The sequence below is a fragment of the Gordionus sp. m RMFG-2023 genome, chromosome 3 (assembly GCF_954871325.1).
Source record: "Gordionus sp. m RMFG-2023 chromosome 3, tfGorSpeb1-WG-v2, whole genome shotgun sequence".
Lineage (NCBI taxonomy): Eukaryota > Metazoa > Nematomorpha > Gordioida > Chordodea > Parachordodidae > Gordionus > Gordionus sp. m RMFG-2023.
The window spans coordinates 615028-629334 of NC_088777.1; the positions used below are offsets into that span (position 1 = coordinate 615028).

General features: G+C 29.1%; 1 protein-coding gene across 1 annotated transcript; it reads right to left on the reverse strand.

The window, feature by feature from the left end:
* Window positions 1-6546: 6546 nt before the first annotated feature.
* LOC135925682 (insulin-like growth factor-binding protein-related protein 1) lies at window positions 6547-12597 on the reverse strand. The gene is made up of 5 exons (XM_065461115.1): window positions 12116-12597; window positions 10406-10614; window positions 9183-9326; window positions 8300-8473; window positions 6547-6769 (listed from the first exon to the last, which is right to left on the reverse strand). Exons 1-5 carry the CDS (start codon window positions 12526-12528, stop codon window positions 6735-6737), a joined length of 975 nt encoding a protein of 324 aa, XP_065317187.1. The 5' UTR covers window positions 12529-12597; the 3' UTR covers window positions 6547-6734.
* Window positions 12598-14307: the final 1710 nt, after the last annotated feature.

A 14307-nucleotide genomic window follows, 5' to 3' on the forward strand; every position in this document is an offset into this window, starting at 1 on the left:
TAAGATGGAACATGAGAATTGGACTCATGGCTGAAAAGAATTAAGATGATTTAATGATTTGCAAATATTATTGAATGATAAAATCAGTTTTGGTATAGATTTGATTTACCTTTGTTTAAGTTATAGATCCTTACATGGTAAGAATTCACCATATTCGTATTTATAAAATTTCAAAGAAACTTCCAGTATTTGTAGACAGTCCTTTTGAGCGATGTTGGCCTAATTTGGTTAAATAACTTATTTAAATCTGTTGGTTTTATCAAATATATTTGAAATAAGAATAACTTTGAAAAAATTTAATCTCCCCATTTGTTATTGGAAACTCAGGTTCATTTTGTATCTTGGCACCTTGAATCCACCAAACTATTTTACTTCCTCCTTGTTCCCCATTACAATATGGGGTGCTGTTAGCGCTAGGTATTTTAGCAAACATAAATGAATAGTTTTTTTAAGCAATAGTGGTTTGAACAGCAGATATTTCTCTACTATTTACATTCTTATTTTAAAAAATATTTTCCAGGCACCAAAAAAGAATTTTTAATAAATTTTTTTATGGGAGGGGGGGGGGCACTGGTTTCCAATGAAGCCTTGAATTGGACTTACCATAATTTTTTTTAAAAAGATTATGTCATAGTCCGAATAAAAATTATTTTTAAAAATTAGACTCACCTAAGACCAAAGTAAATTCGGGACTCGGGTAAGGGGGGGGGGTATTTTGAACCCATGATTAAATAGATAGTTGACATAAATACCACCAATTTTAGGAAAACAAATTAAATTGTGTGCCAGGCCCCAGGCCAATAAAAAATTGACTTTGCAGGAATTAGTATTGATATTGTGAGAGTTAAATATATTTCTTGTTGAGCCTTTAATTAATTTTAAAAATCAGGGTATTATAATAGGTCAAGAATCACCTCCATTATGAATGAGTAGGTGTTAAAACTTTAAATTTACTGTGCAATAAATAGGTATGAATAAATTAAAAAGGTAATTAATGAGATTACTTTTTTCTATTTACTTAAAGAAGCATGTTTTATAGATTTTGTTTCAAAAAAAGGATAATTATTTTTTGAGGTTTATATAAATATATGTTAAAAATTTTTGGCATGAGAATTTATTTGCAAGATTTTTTGTTTATCAAATGGATAATATAAGTATTAAGCACTTATAGCTATGATGAAGGATCAAAATACATTTAGTTATTGATTTTTAATTACAATATTTATAAACTCCCAAATGCATTTGTATAAAAAAATCAAATTGAATATTGTTTGCTTTATAATAAATATTAATATTTTAATAATTATATATCAAAAATAATGGTAAACTAAAATATTACTACTATAAATAAATTTTATATCAGTATAAGAACGTTTAACATAATTTGATTTTGGCAAATGTATAAAACAATATTATAAGAAACAATCATTTAACATTATAAGTTTATAAACAATAATTTAACACAAATGGTTTAAAATTATATTTAAAAAAATTTAACATTATATAAAACATGGATTCAATATATTTCATACAACATTATTACAATTTTTAGAATGACGTTGTTGACTAGACTTATATAGAAATGGTTTAGAACATTTTGGGCAGAGAAATAATTTATTCTTGGTATGCACATTCATATGCATAGTTAATTTATCAAACCTTGGAAATCCTTTATTACAATTTGTGCATTTGAATAATTTTTTATCAATATGAGTTGTTTTATGTCTCTCCAAATTAGATTTTCTGGTAAATGACACACCACATAATTCGCATCTAATATTCTGCGTTTTGGCTTGTTTGGACATGAATGATCTAGAGGATTTGTTACTGTAGGCTTATTATCACATTTCTTAAAAATTTATTTGAAAAAAAAATGGCCTAACATTAGAAAGTGATATTTAAAATTACCACAAGTTTTATAAATATTAATAATATATAAAATACATATATACACATATAAACGTAGCCCCACTAACCAGAGGCTTCTTTAGCTTTCACAAAAATGGAGCCAAAAGGTGCATCTATATATTTATGCACTCTATATATATTTAATAATTTGGAGCTCCCCCCCCCCCCCTTCACTCTTCTTTAGCCGACTTCGGAGCTTTTGTTCTATTTTAGTCGGGTTTGTATCTCCATATCTATATATTTTATTATAATTAATTATAAGCATGTATTTACTGATTAAAATAATATCAAAAAACAAATTTTTAATTTAAAACAAAACAATGTAGAATCTAATTTATTACTTTCATAATGAATTAAAAAACCTTTAAAAAACCCAAAAATTAATAAAAATATCTTTAATAAGCTCGTCTTTTTGTTTTTATTTTTCAGAATAAAATTGGGACTAAATCAACAAATGAAAGCAAAACTTTTTATAACTCAAACCTCAGACAAAAATTTGAATTTAAACCATCTTAAATTATTTTATGTGATATAATATTGGTATTTATAATATTTCCTTACTATTCTGTGGTTTTTGGTAGGTTAATTTTATTTTATTTACATGGCTTAAATTGATATTTTATAAAAAAAAATATATATCGAGAAAAAAAAATACGAATATATATAAAAAAATATATATATTAAATGAATAGTTTTTAGTGTCTGTTTATTACTATGTATTAGGTTCTATTTCATTTTTATTTGTAGGATCATCTAATAAAAAATAATTTAAAATATTTATAGATTATAATAATATAATAAATACCTTTTGATTCCGCACTATTATGTTGTTACTTAAGGCGAAAGGAAATTATGATAATAAAATGATTACGCCACATAGAAAACTTTAATTTTCGTAAGATAACCCTTTAATGAGTGCCAATTATTTAAAAATTAGGCGCTAATTAGTGCATTTTTAAAAATGGAGGTGCTTTAGCAAACAAAGCACATAACTAGCGATGTCCAGTTCAAAATAAATGCAACAAATTTACAGAGAGGAACTGTTTACATGAGAGAAATATAAATTTGGTGGGACGCGGCTAGATTTAACCTTCATCTTGTTAGAAGTGCCTGATGGTGCGCAAAGACATTTTTTGATATTGATTGATGGCTCCCAAATAATAAAGAAAAGTTATAAAGCAAAATCCTTTGAAAACAATTAGATAATAAAAAATATCCGATTTTACCACAACACCATAAGATCCAATTTTTCTTCTTTAATGTAAAATATATTTTATAAGAGAGAATAGTATAGTATATATATATATATATTATATATATATATATATATACATCATTGGTAAAACTCCTCTCATGCAAACATATTTAGTTCTAATTCCTATATCACAGAAAAGATATGAATCAGGATTTAAAATAAAGAAATCTTTTTCTAAGAAATAAATCAATGAGCTAAGAAAAATAATTTTTCTATCTAGCCAAAACATATTTAGAATATTTAATTCTTACTGTTAAATGTGTTTTCCCAAATCTGAGTTTGAATTAAGTATTTAGGCACACATTCGCAATCATTTTAGTATCCAAAAAATTGTATTATTGAGATATAGAATTACCCCCACGTTGTAGTCTTGGTATCAATGGCTTAGATATCTTAAGTACATGGCCGTAACCAGTGGCGTAGCTACGGGGGTGGTTTTCGGGTTTGGACCCCTCCCAGAGCTAAATCTTTTTTCTAGATTATACGTTCAAAAGACTTAAAAGTGACTTTATATTAAATAAATGCCATTAGTATTTATATTTTTCTGGTTTTGATGTTTGTAGAAGGATTCTATATTACTATTGAAATTATTCTGGATAGTACTATTATAAAGTCATTGAGAATAATCTACTAAATTATAATAACATATTATTGATGCATTTAAAAAATATATATATTATATATTATAGAAGATATGGTTATGATTTGTAAGATTAACCCGGCCGAAGGCCGGGGAAAAGGGCCGAAGGCCCGTTAAAGGGGGTCTGGGGGCGAAACCCCCCAGGCTTTTATATGTATGAACCCCCTCTAAGAAAAATTCCTAGCTACGCCACTGGCCGTAACAATTTTGTGACATTTAGAAACTTATACAATCAAATTTAATTTATCCTATTCCCAAATTAATATGTGAATTTTAAAAGGGTCATTTATAATATTTTTTTTTATTATCATCGTTATCGTTGTCGGCTCTATTTGAACCGAATTTTAAAAACGGCTAACTCAATATTTCATCCAAAATATTTTACCACAAACCTGTCGATTTTGCTCCATAGATGGCTGAAAGGTTTAGAGCTATCTATTATTAGCGAAATTTCAAGGTTAGGACAATACTTTTCTCCCTAAAATCATCCTGATTTAGCCACTTTTTAAAAATCGGCTTAAATCGAGTTATTCAACAATATTGATCATAGTCATATCAGAAAAAAAAGAATAATATAAAATTACAGTCCTTAGTCTTAAAAATTAGGCAAAATTTTGCTTGTAAATGATTGATTATTCTTATAAATTTGGGGAAATAAATTCTTGTATCGCAAAAAATCAAATCTTTTTTTTTCTCAAAAATCTTGAAAGCTACATCAAAACTTGTTTTTAATCATTTCGTTCCGGATAAATGTGGAAAAATTTCGACATTTAAATCCTTATATATTGAAGAGCGGTAGTTTTTTTCGGTTTTATATTTATCTAAAACCTTCCGAGTTTCTGATTTATCATCATTAATTTCATTTTACAAATAGGTTAAAAGGCAAAATAATTATTATTCTGCACTGTTGTGATTGATTGACGTTGAAGATTTGAGAGCTGTCAATCAATCAAGGATTATCAATGATAAATCTATATATAACCTTTGAAAGAATCCAGTTTTTTTTTATACACACTCGTTTTCGTTATATTGTATTATTGCCATTTGAGTATTCTGATAATTAAATAATCAAATAAGTTTATAGATTGCAACATTGGTGCAATGATTTAAATTTAGCCAGCTTTTAATTATGAAGCTACTACTTAATTTGAAACCATGTTTCAAATTATAAAATGTGCTTATAAAAAAATAACATCAAAAAGGAAAAATCAAAGAAGATTTTATTTTTCAAAAAACAATTTTTTTATTTAATTTTTGAATAAGTGTTAAACCCCTGCTTTCGATGTTATTTTCCTGAACTAATTAATCATTATTTTTCAAGATTTTTGGACAAGGATTCAAAAGGAACATGAGCCGTTAAGCCCAGAACCTAACCAGAACCTGAACTGAACCGTTAAAAATATCTCTGAAGCGATTTGAACTTTTTAAATATTTTAAATCTTATAAAAGATGACTAATTATTTAGTTTTACAGATAAGTTATCGTATATTATTTTTAGATACTTTTAATGAGAAAAATAAAATTTTAGTGCTGACACTACTTCTATATGCTAACACCCGGAGCATATAGAAGTAGTGTCAGCACTAAAATTTTATTTTTCTCCTTATATATACAAATATATATATATAATTTTACTGGGGAGTATCTTAAAAAAACATTTTAATTGGCAAATATTATTTTAATAAGAGAAATAAAAATAAATTTTTTAAAAAAAATATTCTAAAGCGAATTTTGTATGGCGAAAAAGATCTGAATCAGCTTTTAAAGGGTAAAACCTAAAGCCAACATGACTCGTAAACCGTTATTTTAACTTAAGCCGGAACCGGAAATACCTAATCTTTGGATTTTCCCAAATTATTTGAATCGTTTTTAACCGCTTACCGATCTATTTTACATTCCATCAAGTTCCGCTTCAATCGAGTTCGAATAGGGAGGGGATCTATCTTGAAAAAAAATAATATATATTTCTATACGCACTTACCTTTTCGCGGGATATTATAAAATTCGGCGCCTTTTAAATATATCCTCTAAGAGAGAGAGAGAGTGCAGTGCGGTTTATTAAAAGATTTCAAAATAAAATTTTAACGATTATATAAGGGGCGTGAGTTGAATAACAGTATTTCATAAAACTGGACGGTAGGTGGATGCGTCGGGAGCAAAAAATCCTAAAATACATACCGCAAAATTAAATATTATAGTAGAAACTATATGTTAGCGTATTTAAAAAAATCGGATTTTTCCGGAAATGTATTCTAATCATGTTTGGAATACTCATCTTGTAGACAATACAGCTGTTAACTTTCGAGTCATTTTCATATTTAAAATATTCATGGAAAATCTAATTTAAAAGTTCGTGGAAAAATACTGCAGAAATGTCATAAGGTAGGTAGTTTCAAACATGATGAAACCTGCTTTTCCGGTAAAATCAAGATTTTCTAAAAAAAAATTTAAAATAAACGGCTCAAAAAAAATTTCTTTCTTTCTTTCTTTCTTTCTTTCTTTCTTTCTTTCTTTCTTTACATATATTATATATATATATTAAAAATATTGTTTCGATCACGCAAAAAAATTCAACTATTTATTTTATAAACTATAAATATTAGAATAATCTATTCTTACAAATCATATAAATATTATCCTAATAATCATAATAATAAGTGATATAACACTTATTATAATATTTAGGAGAGAAATGAAAGCTAATATTACAATAATAATATCGAAATTCACTGGTATATTTTGATGATATTTTAATGAAAAAAGCTCAAATTATATTATATATATGTATAATTCATGTTTATAAAATAAAATAATAATATATATTATGGTAATATAATTTGATAAATGCAAAAAAACTTAATTTATTTTATTTTAAAAATTATGACACTATAATAACTTTAGATATTTTTTAAAATAATTCGCTCCCCGCTATCATAGTTCAGCGAATCTTTTATAACGCGGATCACCTTATTATAATATATATCGAGATGGATAGATAAATAAATAGTTTATAAAGCAAACATAAAAAATCAATAAAATAATGGTATAAATAATTGCTAAGATAGTAAATAGTGTTGTTAAAACTCAATATTTAATCCAGAATAGTATTACTCAAGCCTGAAGATTTTGCTTGTAGAAGGAACTTAGGCTTGGGACATCCATTAGCGAAATCTCGAGACTTAGGCAATATTTTTCTGGCGAAAATCTTGAGTTCGCCGTTTTTGAAAATAGGCTCACGTAGTAAATGTAAGATTAATTTAGGAAAATTTTGTGCCAAAATTTTTTTTAACAATCGGAACTCCCTATTTTTAATCTTTATAATGGGAGAGATGCTAAGATTATGGAAGATAGGGAAATGCCAGAAAAAATTTTTTTAAATGACATACCCCCCCCCCCCCCCCACCACCCCCATTTTGAAAAATTTTATAAGAAATATAGAAGGTCAACCATGAGATATACCTATAAAAAAAATAGAATCCCTGCAAAAGAAAGAAAGGGGAGAATTAATAAAATTCTTCTCCATGGAAGATTCCAGAAGTAATTATTAATTTTGTAGTCGTTCCAACCTGGGTAAAAACCTGGAACATCGCCAATTAAAGGGAGAAGTAAATATTAAGAGTATAAAAGTTATGTACTGTTAAACAGCTGATTATTTAAATAGGAGCGCTCATTATTTTAGCCAGAAAAAATATCGCCCTAAGCCTGGAGATTTCCGCTGACAGAAGTCCAAACCTTTGTGCCCCCCCCCTGAAGCAAAATCTTCAGACTCGAGTAAATATTCTTTCTGGATAAAATAAAGAAATCGGCCTTAAATCGAAACGTTTAAACGATACTCAATAAATGGGTATTCTCTATCATAAAGTGATTGGCAGGTGCCAACCCCCGCCCCTCCCCACATTTAGTGGATGATCAAATTTCCAAAAAAATAAATTTTTTAAAATATAAATATATAATAAAAAAAATAAAGGTGTCTGATTTGTGTTTTACCATATTCCTTTTAGAGAGTTTACCAAACTGTCAAATATATAAATGCTACAGTCAATCAAGATTTATTTTTATTTCTCTTCTACCTTACGGGGAATAATTACTTCTTTTCTTTTGAAACCCTCTTTCTTCATTTGCAACTTTCTTTCTCTCATTAATTTCTTTCTTTCTTTCTTTCTTTCTTTCTTTTTCCATCTTTCTTTTGTAATTTGACCTGTAAGAACCGAACCTTAATTTAATTATTTTCTCTTATAAACGCCAACCGGAAATTATACCCCCTTTTTTTTAGAATCTAAATATTTTCAAAAAGTATCTGCAAATATATTCCGCTTATTAATTGTAGCGTTTACGTCAGTTAAAAAAAACTAAGCTAAACCCGATAATATTTTTTTGAAAGGTTTTAAGTGCGCGTATGGGGCTATAAGGTCCATGTCAATCAAGACTCGGAAACTTTGGAAGCGCTCTTTAATAAGATTTTAAAAAAATGTCTTTATAAGACAAATATATAAAACCTCTTTGAAAGACTTGAAGTCGAGCCGTGCTATTAGCTTGCCCATATTTATTGATCCCAAAACAGGTGTACTCGCCATCGTCAGATTCCACTAGGCCCTGAATCTGCAACCAGGAAGTTACTTGGTACTTTTCTGGGCCGCCTCTAGCCAACACCGCTACATGGTTATCATCGCCTTGAAATTCAAATGGTAAATTTAAATAAAAGAAAATATATATTATTATCATAGATAGAACTTTGAGAACGAAAAGGTCACCAATTTTTTAATAAAAATTAGGTTTTATTTTTTTTTAGGTAGGGATTAAACATATTAAATAATACATATATCTTTGCCCAAAAATAATATTATTGGCCGAATGATATATTTCAGAGACCGGTATCATTTGCACGGCATGGCTAGGTCCGGGTACACGGGCCGGGCCTGCAGGTCTCTTGATATATTTGAATGCTAGAAAAGATACTGAATACAATTTTAAATAAAAATCCTACAGATAAACAAATAAATCTCCTAGAAAAATTTACGAAGCTATCCGTCTATAGAATTCTCCCTAAAACCCATATTAGTTGAACAAGTATATACATACGCCAGGCGCCTTTATATTTAATGTAACACTTTCCAAAATAACGGAATTTGGAATTTTTACTTAAAAAAAAATTAATTTATTATAATATCCAAATTGATTATTAAAAACTTGCAATTTTTTTAAAAAAAAATTATATCTAACATAACATAATTTAATATATAAAATCCTTTGAAATATATAAATAAATTAATAAGTTCGAATGGAAAAAAATGACTTAATTTTTTAAAATGGTACAATTATAAATTTATGGTAGAATAGAGCAAGAGCTCTAATTATTAAGATATTTAATCTGGTCTTAACTAGGTAAGGATACGATCAATCCGTTTGATCCATGGAAATTCCACTCGACAACCGGTATGGGATAGCCCTTCACTTCGCAAATCAGCGCCACCTGAGAACCCGTTTCATTGTAAACATTCTCCGGCCCTGTGTGTATCCATGGAGCTTGAAGAAAAAAATATAATGTATAATTTTTTAGATAACGTAGCTATAGGAGCTTCATTTTCTTTTTTTTTTTTTAAAACCGGGCTCGGCCCGGATTCTAGGTCATGACCTGAGTTTTCGGTTTTAAAAACCGGGTCGGTCCCGGAAATCAATTTTAACTCTAAAATCGAGGAGAGAAGATCAAAATCCCTCGCAAATCAGAGTATGATTCTCTTGACTTTTTACCATTCCATTATTTTTAAAAGGCGTAAGTCCTTAAAATATATAACACAATATTGAATTACATAACAATATCCTGAAGAAGAAAATACGATAAGTGGGATCATTGTGAGTCAAACATTATAAGAAATTATTTTTTAAAAAAAATTTCAAAATAAATTAAATATATATAAATAAAATAAATTTTTAAAAAAGAAAGTTAAGAAAAAATAAATAAAATTAAAGATGAGAAGTAAAAAAAATATGAAAAAAATTAAAATTAAAGATGAAAATTAAATATTTGCGAAAAAAAAATAATTTTATTAAAAATCCTTATCACGGTGTTTAAGAAATTGACAAGAAATATAAGGAAAAGTAAAATTAAGAATCAGTGGACAAAGAAAAAAAATTATTTAAAGGAAAAGTGGAAATTAGAGGGATTGAGAAGAGCTGCTCCCAACACTTATCGAAAAAAAGATTGACAGTATTCGACAACCCTACAATGACATACAATAATACACTAGGACTGACGATCCATTCATTAAAAGTGTACATCAACGAAAAACAGCTGGGGACGCCATTTTGGTTACCCGTCATCATTATTAAGAAATTTTTAAAACGAGAGCCCAATTTATTCCTATATCTGATTTGAGGCAAATTTGCCTGATCATCGAGATAATTTAAGAACAAAATGGCGAGCCCAGCTGATTTGCATTCAAACGACGATTTCATATTGCATTTATTATGAATGCATGGTCAGTCTAGGTATCCATTATATGTCATTAAACTATAACAATGTTTAGCTTCTAAAATATATCTATCCACAAGAAAAATAATTCGTACAAAAAAAAGTGAGCGAGTCATAATTTATCTAAAATTACCGCTCTGGCATGGTCCCCTGAAAGAAACCTTGATCTTTTCGTGATCTCTGTAGGCGTCCTCCATGAGTTTGCACAGATTGTCGTAGGTCTTTTCGTTCGATCCGCAGAGCGTTTCCGTGTGGCGGCATTTGCAAAGATATTGAGGCTCTCCGAGCACTGCCCGACCTTCTCGCAGTAAGGGGTTCGCGAAATCGGGCACTACGTCTTCTCTTTAAAAAAGTAAACACATCATCGATAATTTATCAGCGTATAATTGACGGAACGGAAATGGGAGGTGGGGTGAAAAGGGGACCGGAAATACCCTCGCCCTCCATTGAAGATTCATAGTTTCCGTAATTCGTTAAGAAAATAAAAATGATGGACACCCCTTCGATCAAAAAAAAAAATTATCTATCCTGTCTGTTATCTTTCCTAAATTCTATTTTAATTGTAAATGATGATTTTTATTAGAGATCCATAGAAGTGGGCCAGGGCGGTCTAAGCGGACTTCGGGCCGGTTATTTTAAAAAACATCGAGTTCGGGTTGGGTCGGGCCTAATATTTTTTAAAATTAAATTTATCAATTTTTTATGTTGAATTTTTTAAGGTAAAATAAAAATATGTGATTTTATTTATAGAAACTAGGCGCCATATGATATATATATCTCTTAATTTTGAGTAATTATGATATTTTCAAAAAAAGGAATTAATTACCGTAATTCAAATAAATTCGTCGAAAAATTTGAATCCTTTGATCTTTAAATTTTTATAAGAGCAAATTCTCTCCTCATACGAATACAAGTATTAAATAACTTCCCCAAATGTGAGATTTGCTTCTTAATTTGCCCAAAAAACGTGGATGGTCCTCTTATTTATTTAATTATTTCCCATTCTTTTATCCCAGTTAGATGGGCTCTTACGAGAGAACCAAGCGTTGCTCTGTTATATATATATCTTTGATATACATATGACATTTTAGGGCTAGTGAGCTTAATATCAGGTATCACGTATAATCCCTTTAGACATGACAACAGAGACGAGATGACACATCCGATGCAGATGATTACTAATTGTGATTATAATGACACCGTTGATAAACTAAAATGTATTTATTTAAGGCGTACGAGAAACATGGTTCCAAAGCTTAGCTCTCGAAAAATTCGTTAAACTAAATTTTAAGTTAGAATGGACATGCACTTCCTACGACATTTATGACAAAATTCATTGACAGGGAAAACAAAATTTTTTAAAAAAAACAAAATAAAATAAAAAAGAAAAATTAAAATTAAAAAAATGATACAAAATTGAAGAGATAGATCGCAAACAAAAAAAATTTGAAAAAATAAATAAACCGAATATTTAAAGAAAAAATAACATTCCCATAGGATAATTAATTAAAATGACAACAAAATAAAATATCATAAATTTTTATAAAAGATTTTCCTATTTTGGGCGGGAATTCTCTTTTAACCCTTTTCCTTTTTCCTACGGGACATTTCCGTTTTCGATCGGATTTTATTGATTGGGACCTTCCCTTTCGTTTGAATACGAAGTATAATTTTTTTTTTTAAAGTGTAAAAGTTAAAATCAAAAATTATTTTATAAAAGTATGTAACCACCCCCGAGACCGACTAAGAGAGCGGGCGCGGACCTAAAACCCTCCGCTAAAAATGTATGCGATGAAAAAACTAATAATTCTAAAAAAAAGAGAAATTAAATTTAAATATAAACCTCAAAACGCAATCCAAATCTTCGCCGCACGTACCGAGATGCTTCTTCCTGCCGAGAATATTATGATGATCGGGGTAGGGGTGCGATGGCCCCTCGCACATCTGCCCTTCCTTTTGGGCGCACACGAAGCAGCAGCCGCAATGATCCCGAGTGATTCCCGCCTCGCACTTTTCGGGTCTGGGGCATCTGTCGAAAAAGCAATGGCCGCATACGTCCTCATCGCCGACCAGTTCCTTGGGATGGCTTTCTTGGTTACGTTGGTTGGAGGAGGAGAAGGAAGACAGGAAATCGGGTGGTAGCGGTGGGTATTCGACGTTGGGATTGGGATCGAAATCGTAGGACGAATCCTGTGAGAGCGCCACGCCGAAGGCCAAGCAAACTAAACAGAGCAGCGAATTGGGATAGCGTAGCATCAAAATTTTCTTTTAAAAAATTTCAAATATACTTCTTTTTTTTAAAAAAAAACCTAAATTTAGTTTTAATAAAATTTAAAAAAAAAAACTTAATAATAATAATAATAAGATTTTCGCTATGCAAGATGATGATATTTGATGTGCATTTGAATTCATCTGTTCTTTTATTTATTTATTTTCCCTTTCTTCTTTTTTTCATTGAAAAATAAAGTTTTTATTTTTTTATTTATTTACTTTTTCCGATTTTTCCAGATTTTAATTCCTCCTTCATGGAAGAATAGGAAAAGCAAAAAAAAGAATCATGAAAACATATGGTTTTTAAAAAAAATTAAAATTAAAAAATATGTGTATTTTTTTTCTATAATTAAATTTAAAAAAATAAAATTTGTTTTTAATTTATTATTTTTTATTGAATATTAAACCAATCAGATTTTCCTTCAATTTTGACCTACCCCCTTTTGGGCCCGGTCCAAATCAGCTGTAAAAATTTTTTTTTTAAACATATGTTTGGCAGATCCAAAACCAAAAGTTATTTTTTCTGTAATTCTATTCGATATCCGAAACAAAATTTTATTTTAGGGATCGTTCCTCCCCATTCCAATCTCCCCCGTTCCTAAATTTGCCTTTAAAATGAATTCAATACAAAATAATGCATAATAGAAATAATTTTATTTCTTCAAATTTATATTTAAAAATAAATGAATATATAATTTAAAATTTTGGTCGAGGCTTTATTAAGGTTATAATCCAAATTAAAATTTCTAATATAGATCCTATTCCTAGAGATGAGTGGAGTGGTTGAAAATTATTTTTTTTAAAAATTATTTAATCGTATTCTTGTTATCATTTCTTTTCTCCGATATTCCAATCATTTCGGTTAAGCCTATTCAAAAACGAATCAAATAATTCGTGTTCGGTTCTTTTAAAAGAACGAATAGTAATTTATTCGACCAAACACTATTCGATAATACGAATAATTAGCTATCCGATGATCCGAATATGTGCCTATTTGTAAGTCTCCTTCTAAACAATGATGGGGGAGTGAGACTTGAGGAGGACTACTTTAATTAAAGCCAGGGGGGCAAATGGCTATTCTCGCGAAGCTTTAATAATGAAACTGAATTATTGATTTAGGAATCAAAGAATATCCCTATCATGAATTTTTTTAAAATTTTGAATTAGTCGTAGAACCATTTAACAACACTATTATTCTATACTATAAGTAGAACATCGCTTTATCACCAACATTTTATACAAAAATTTAATTTCGATAAATGTAGTTGTCCCTATTTGAAAATGCCTATATACATTTTTAGTATTGAAATTTAGATATTTTCAATCAAAAAAATTAGTTGGTTAAAAATAAATGTTCGTAAAATTATTAAAGGGTTATGGGACCTATTAGCTTTACTCCGATATTACGATCTAGAATTAGAATTTTATGGTGATATCTTTTAAAATATTAAACTATATTACATGCTTATATTTTTATAAAAGAATATCGATTAAATTTCGATAAGGCAAATCATACTATATATAATTTAGGACACAGTTTTGAAGATGCGAGAGGTTTTGTTGTAAATTGTTCATAACGAATTTTGTCAAACTTAGATCATTTGGAATAGATGTCTGCATTGGGCAGATTTTTAACCCGCCAAGCCCACGCCCGCTCTGATGGACGTGGTCGGGGTTTTTTTTGAATATTTTTAACGTTTGGCGGGTGGCGGAATGGGGGTTAAACAAAATTTATATATAAATGGGTGACAGGGCGGGTAAGAT

What these genes read in the sequence shown, in the direction of transcription:
- LOC135925682 (XM_065461115.1), bottom strand. Translation starts at nt 12,528, where the DNA reads ATGCTACGCTATCCCAATTCGCTGCTCTGTTTAGTTTGCTTGGCCTTC. An exon ending in ATTGATCGTATCCTTACCTA is followed by an intron (nt 8,474 to 9,182) that starts GTTAAGACCAGA and finishes TTGAATTTCAAG; the next exon opens with GCGATGATAACCATGTAGCG. An exon ending in ACTTCAAGTCTTTCAAAGAG is followed by an intron (nt 6,770 to 8,299) that starts GTTTTATATATT and finishes TATTATAATAAG; the next exon opens with GTGATCCGCGTTATAAAAGA.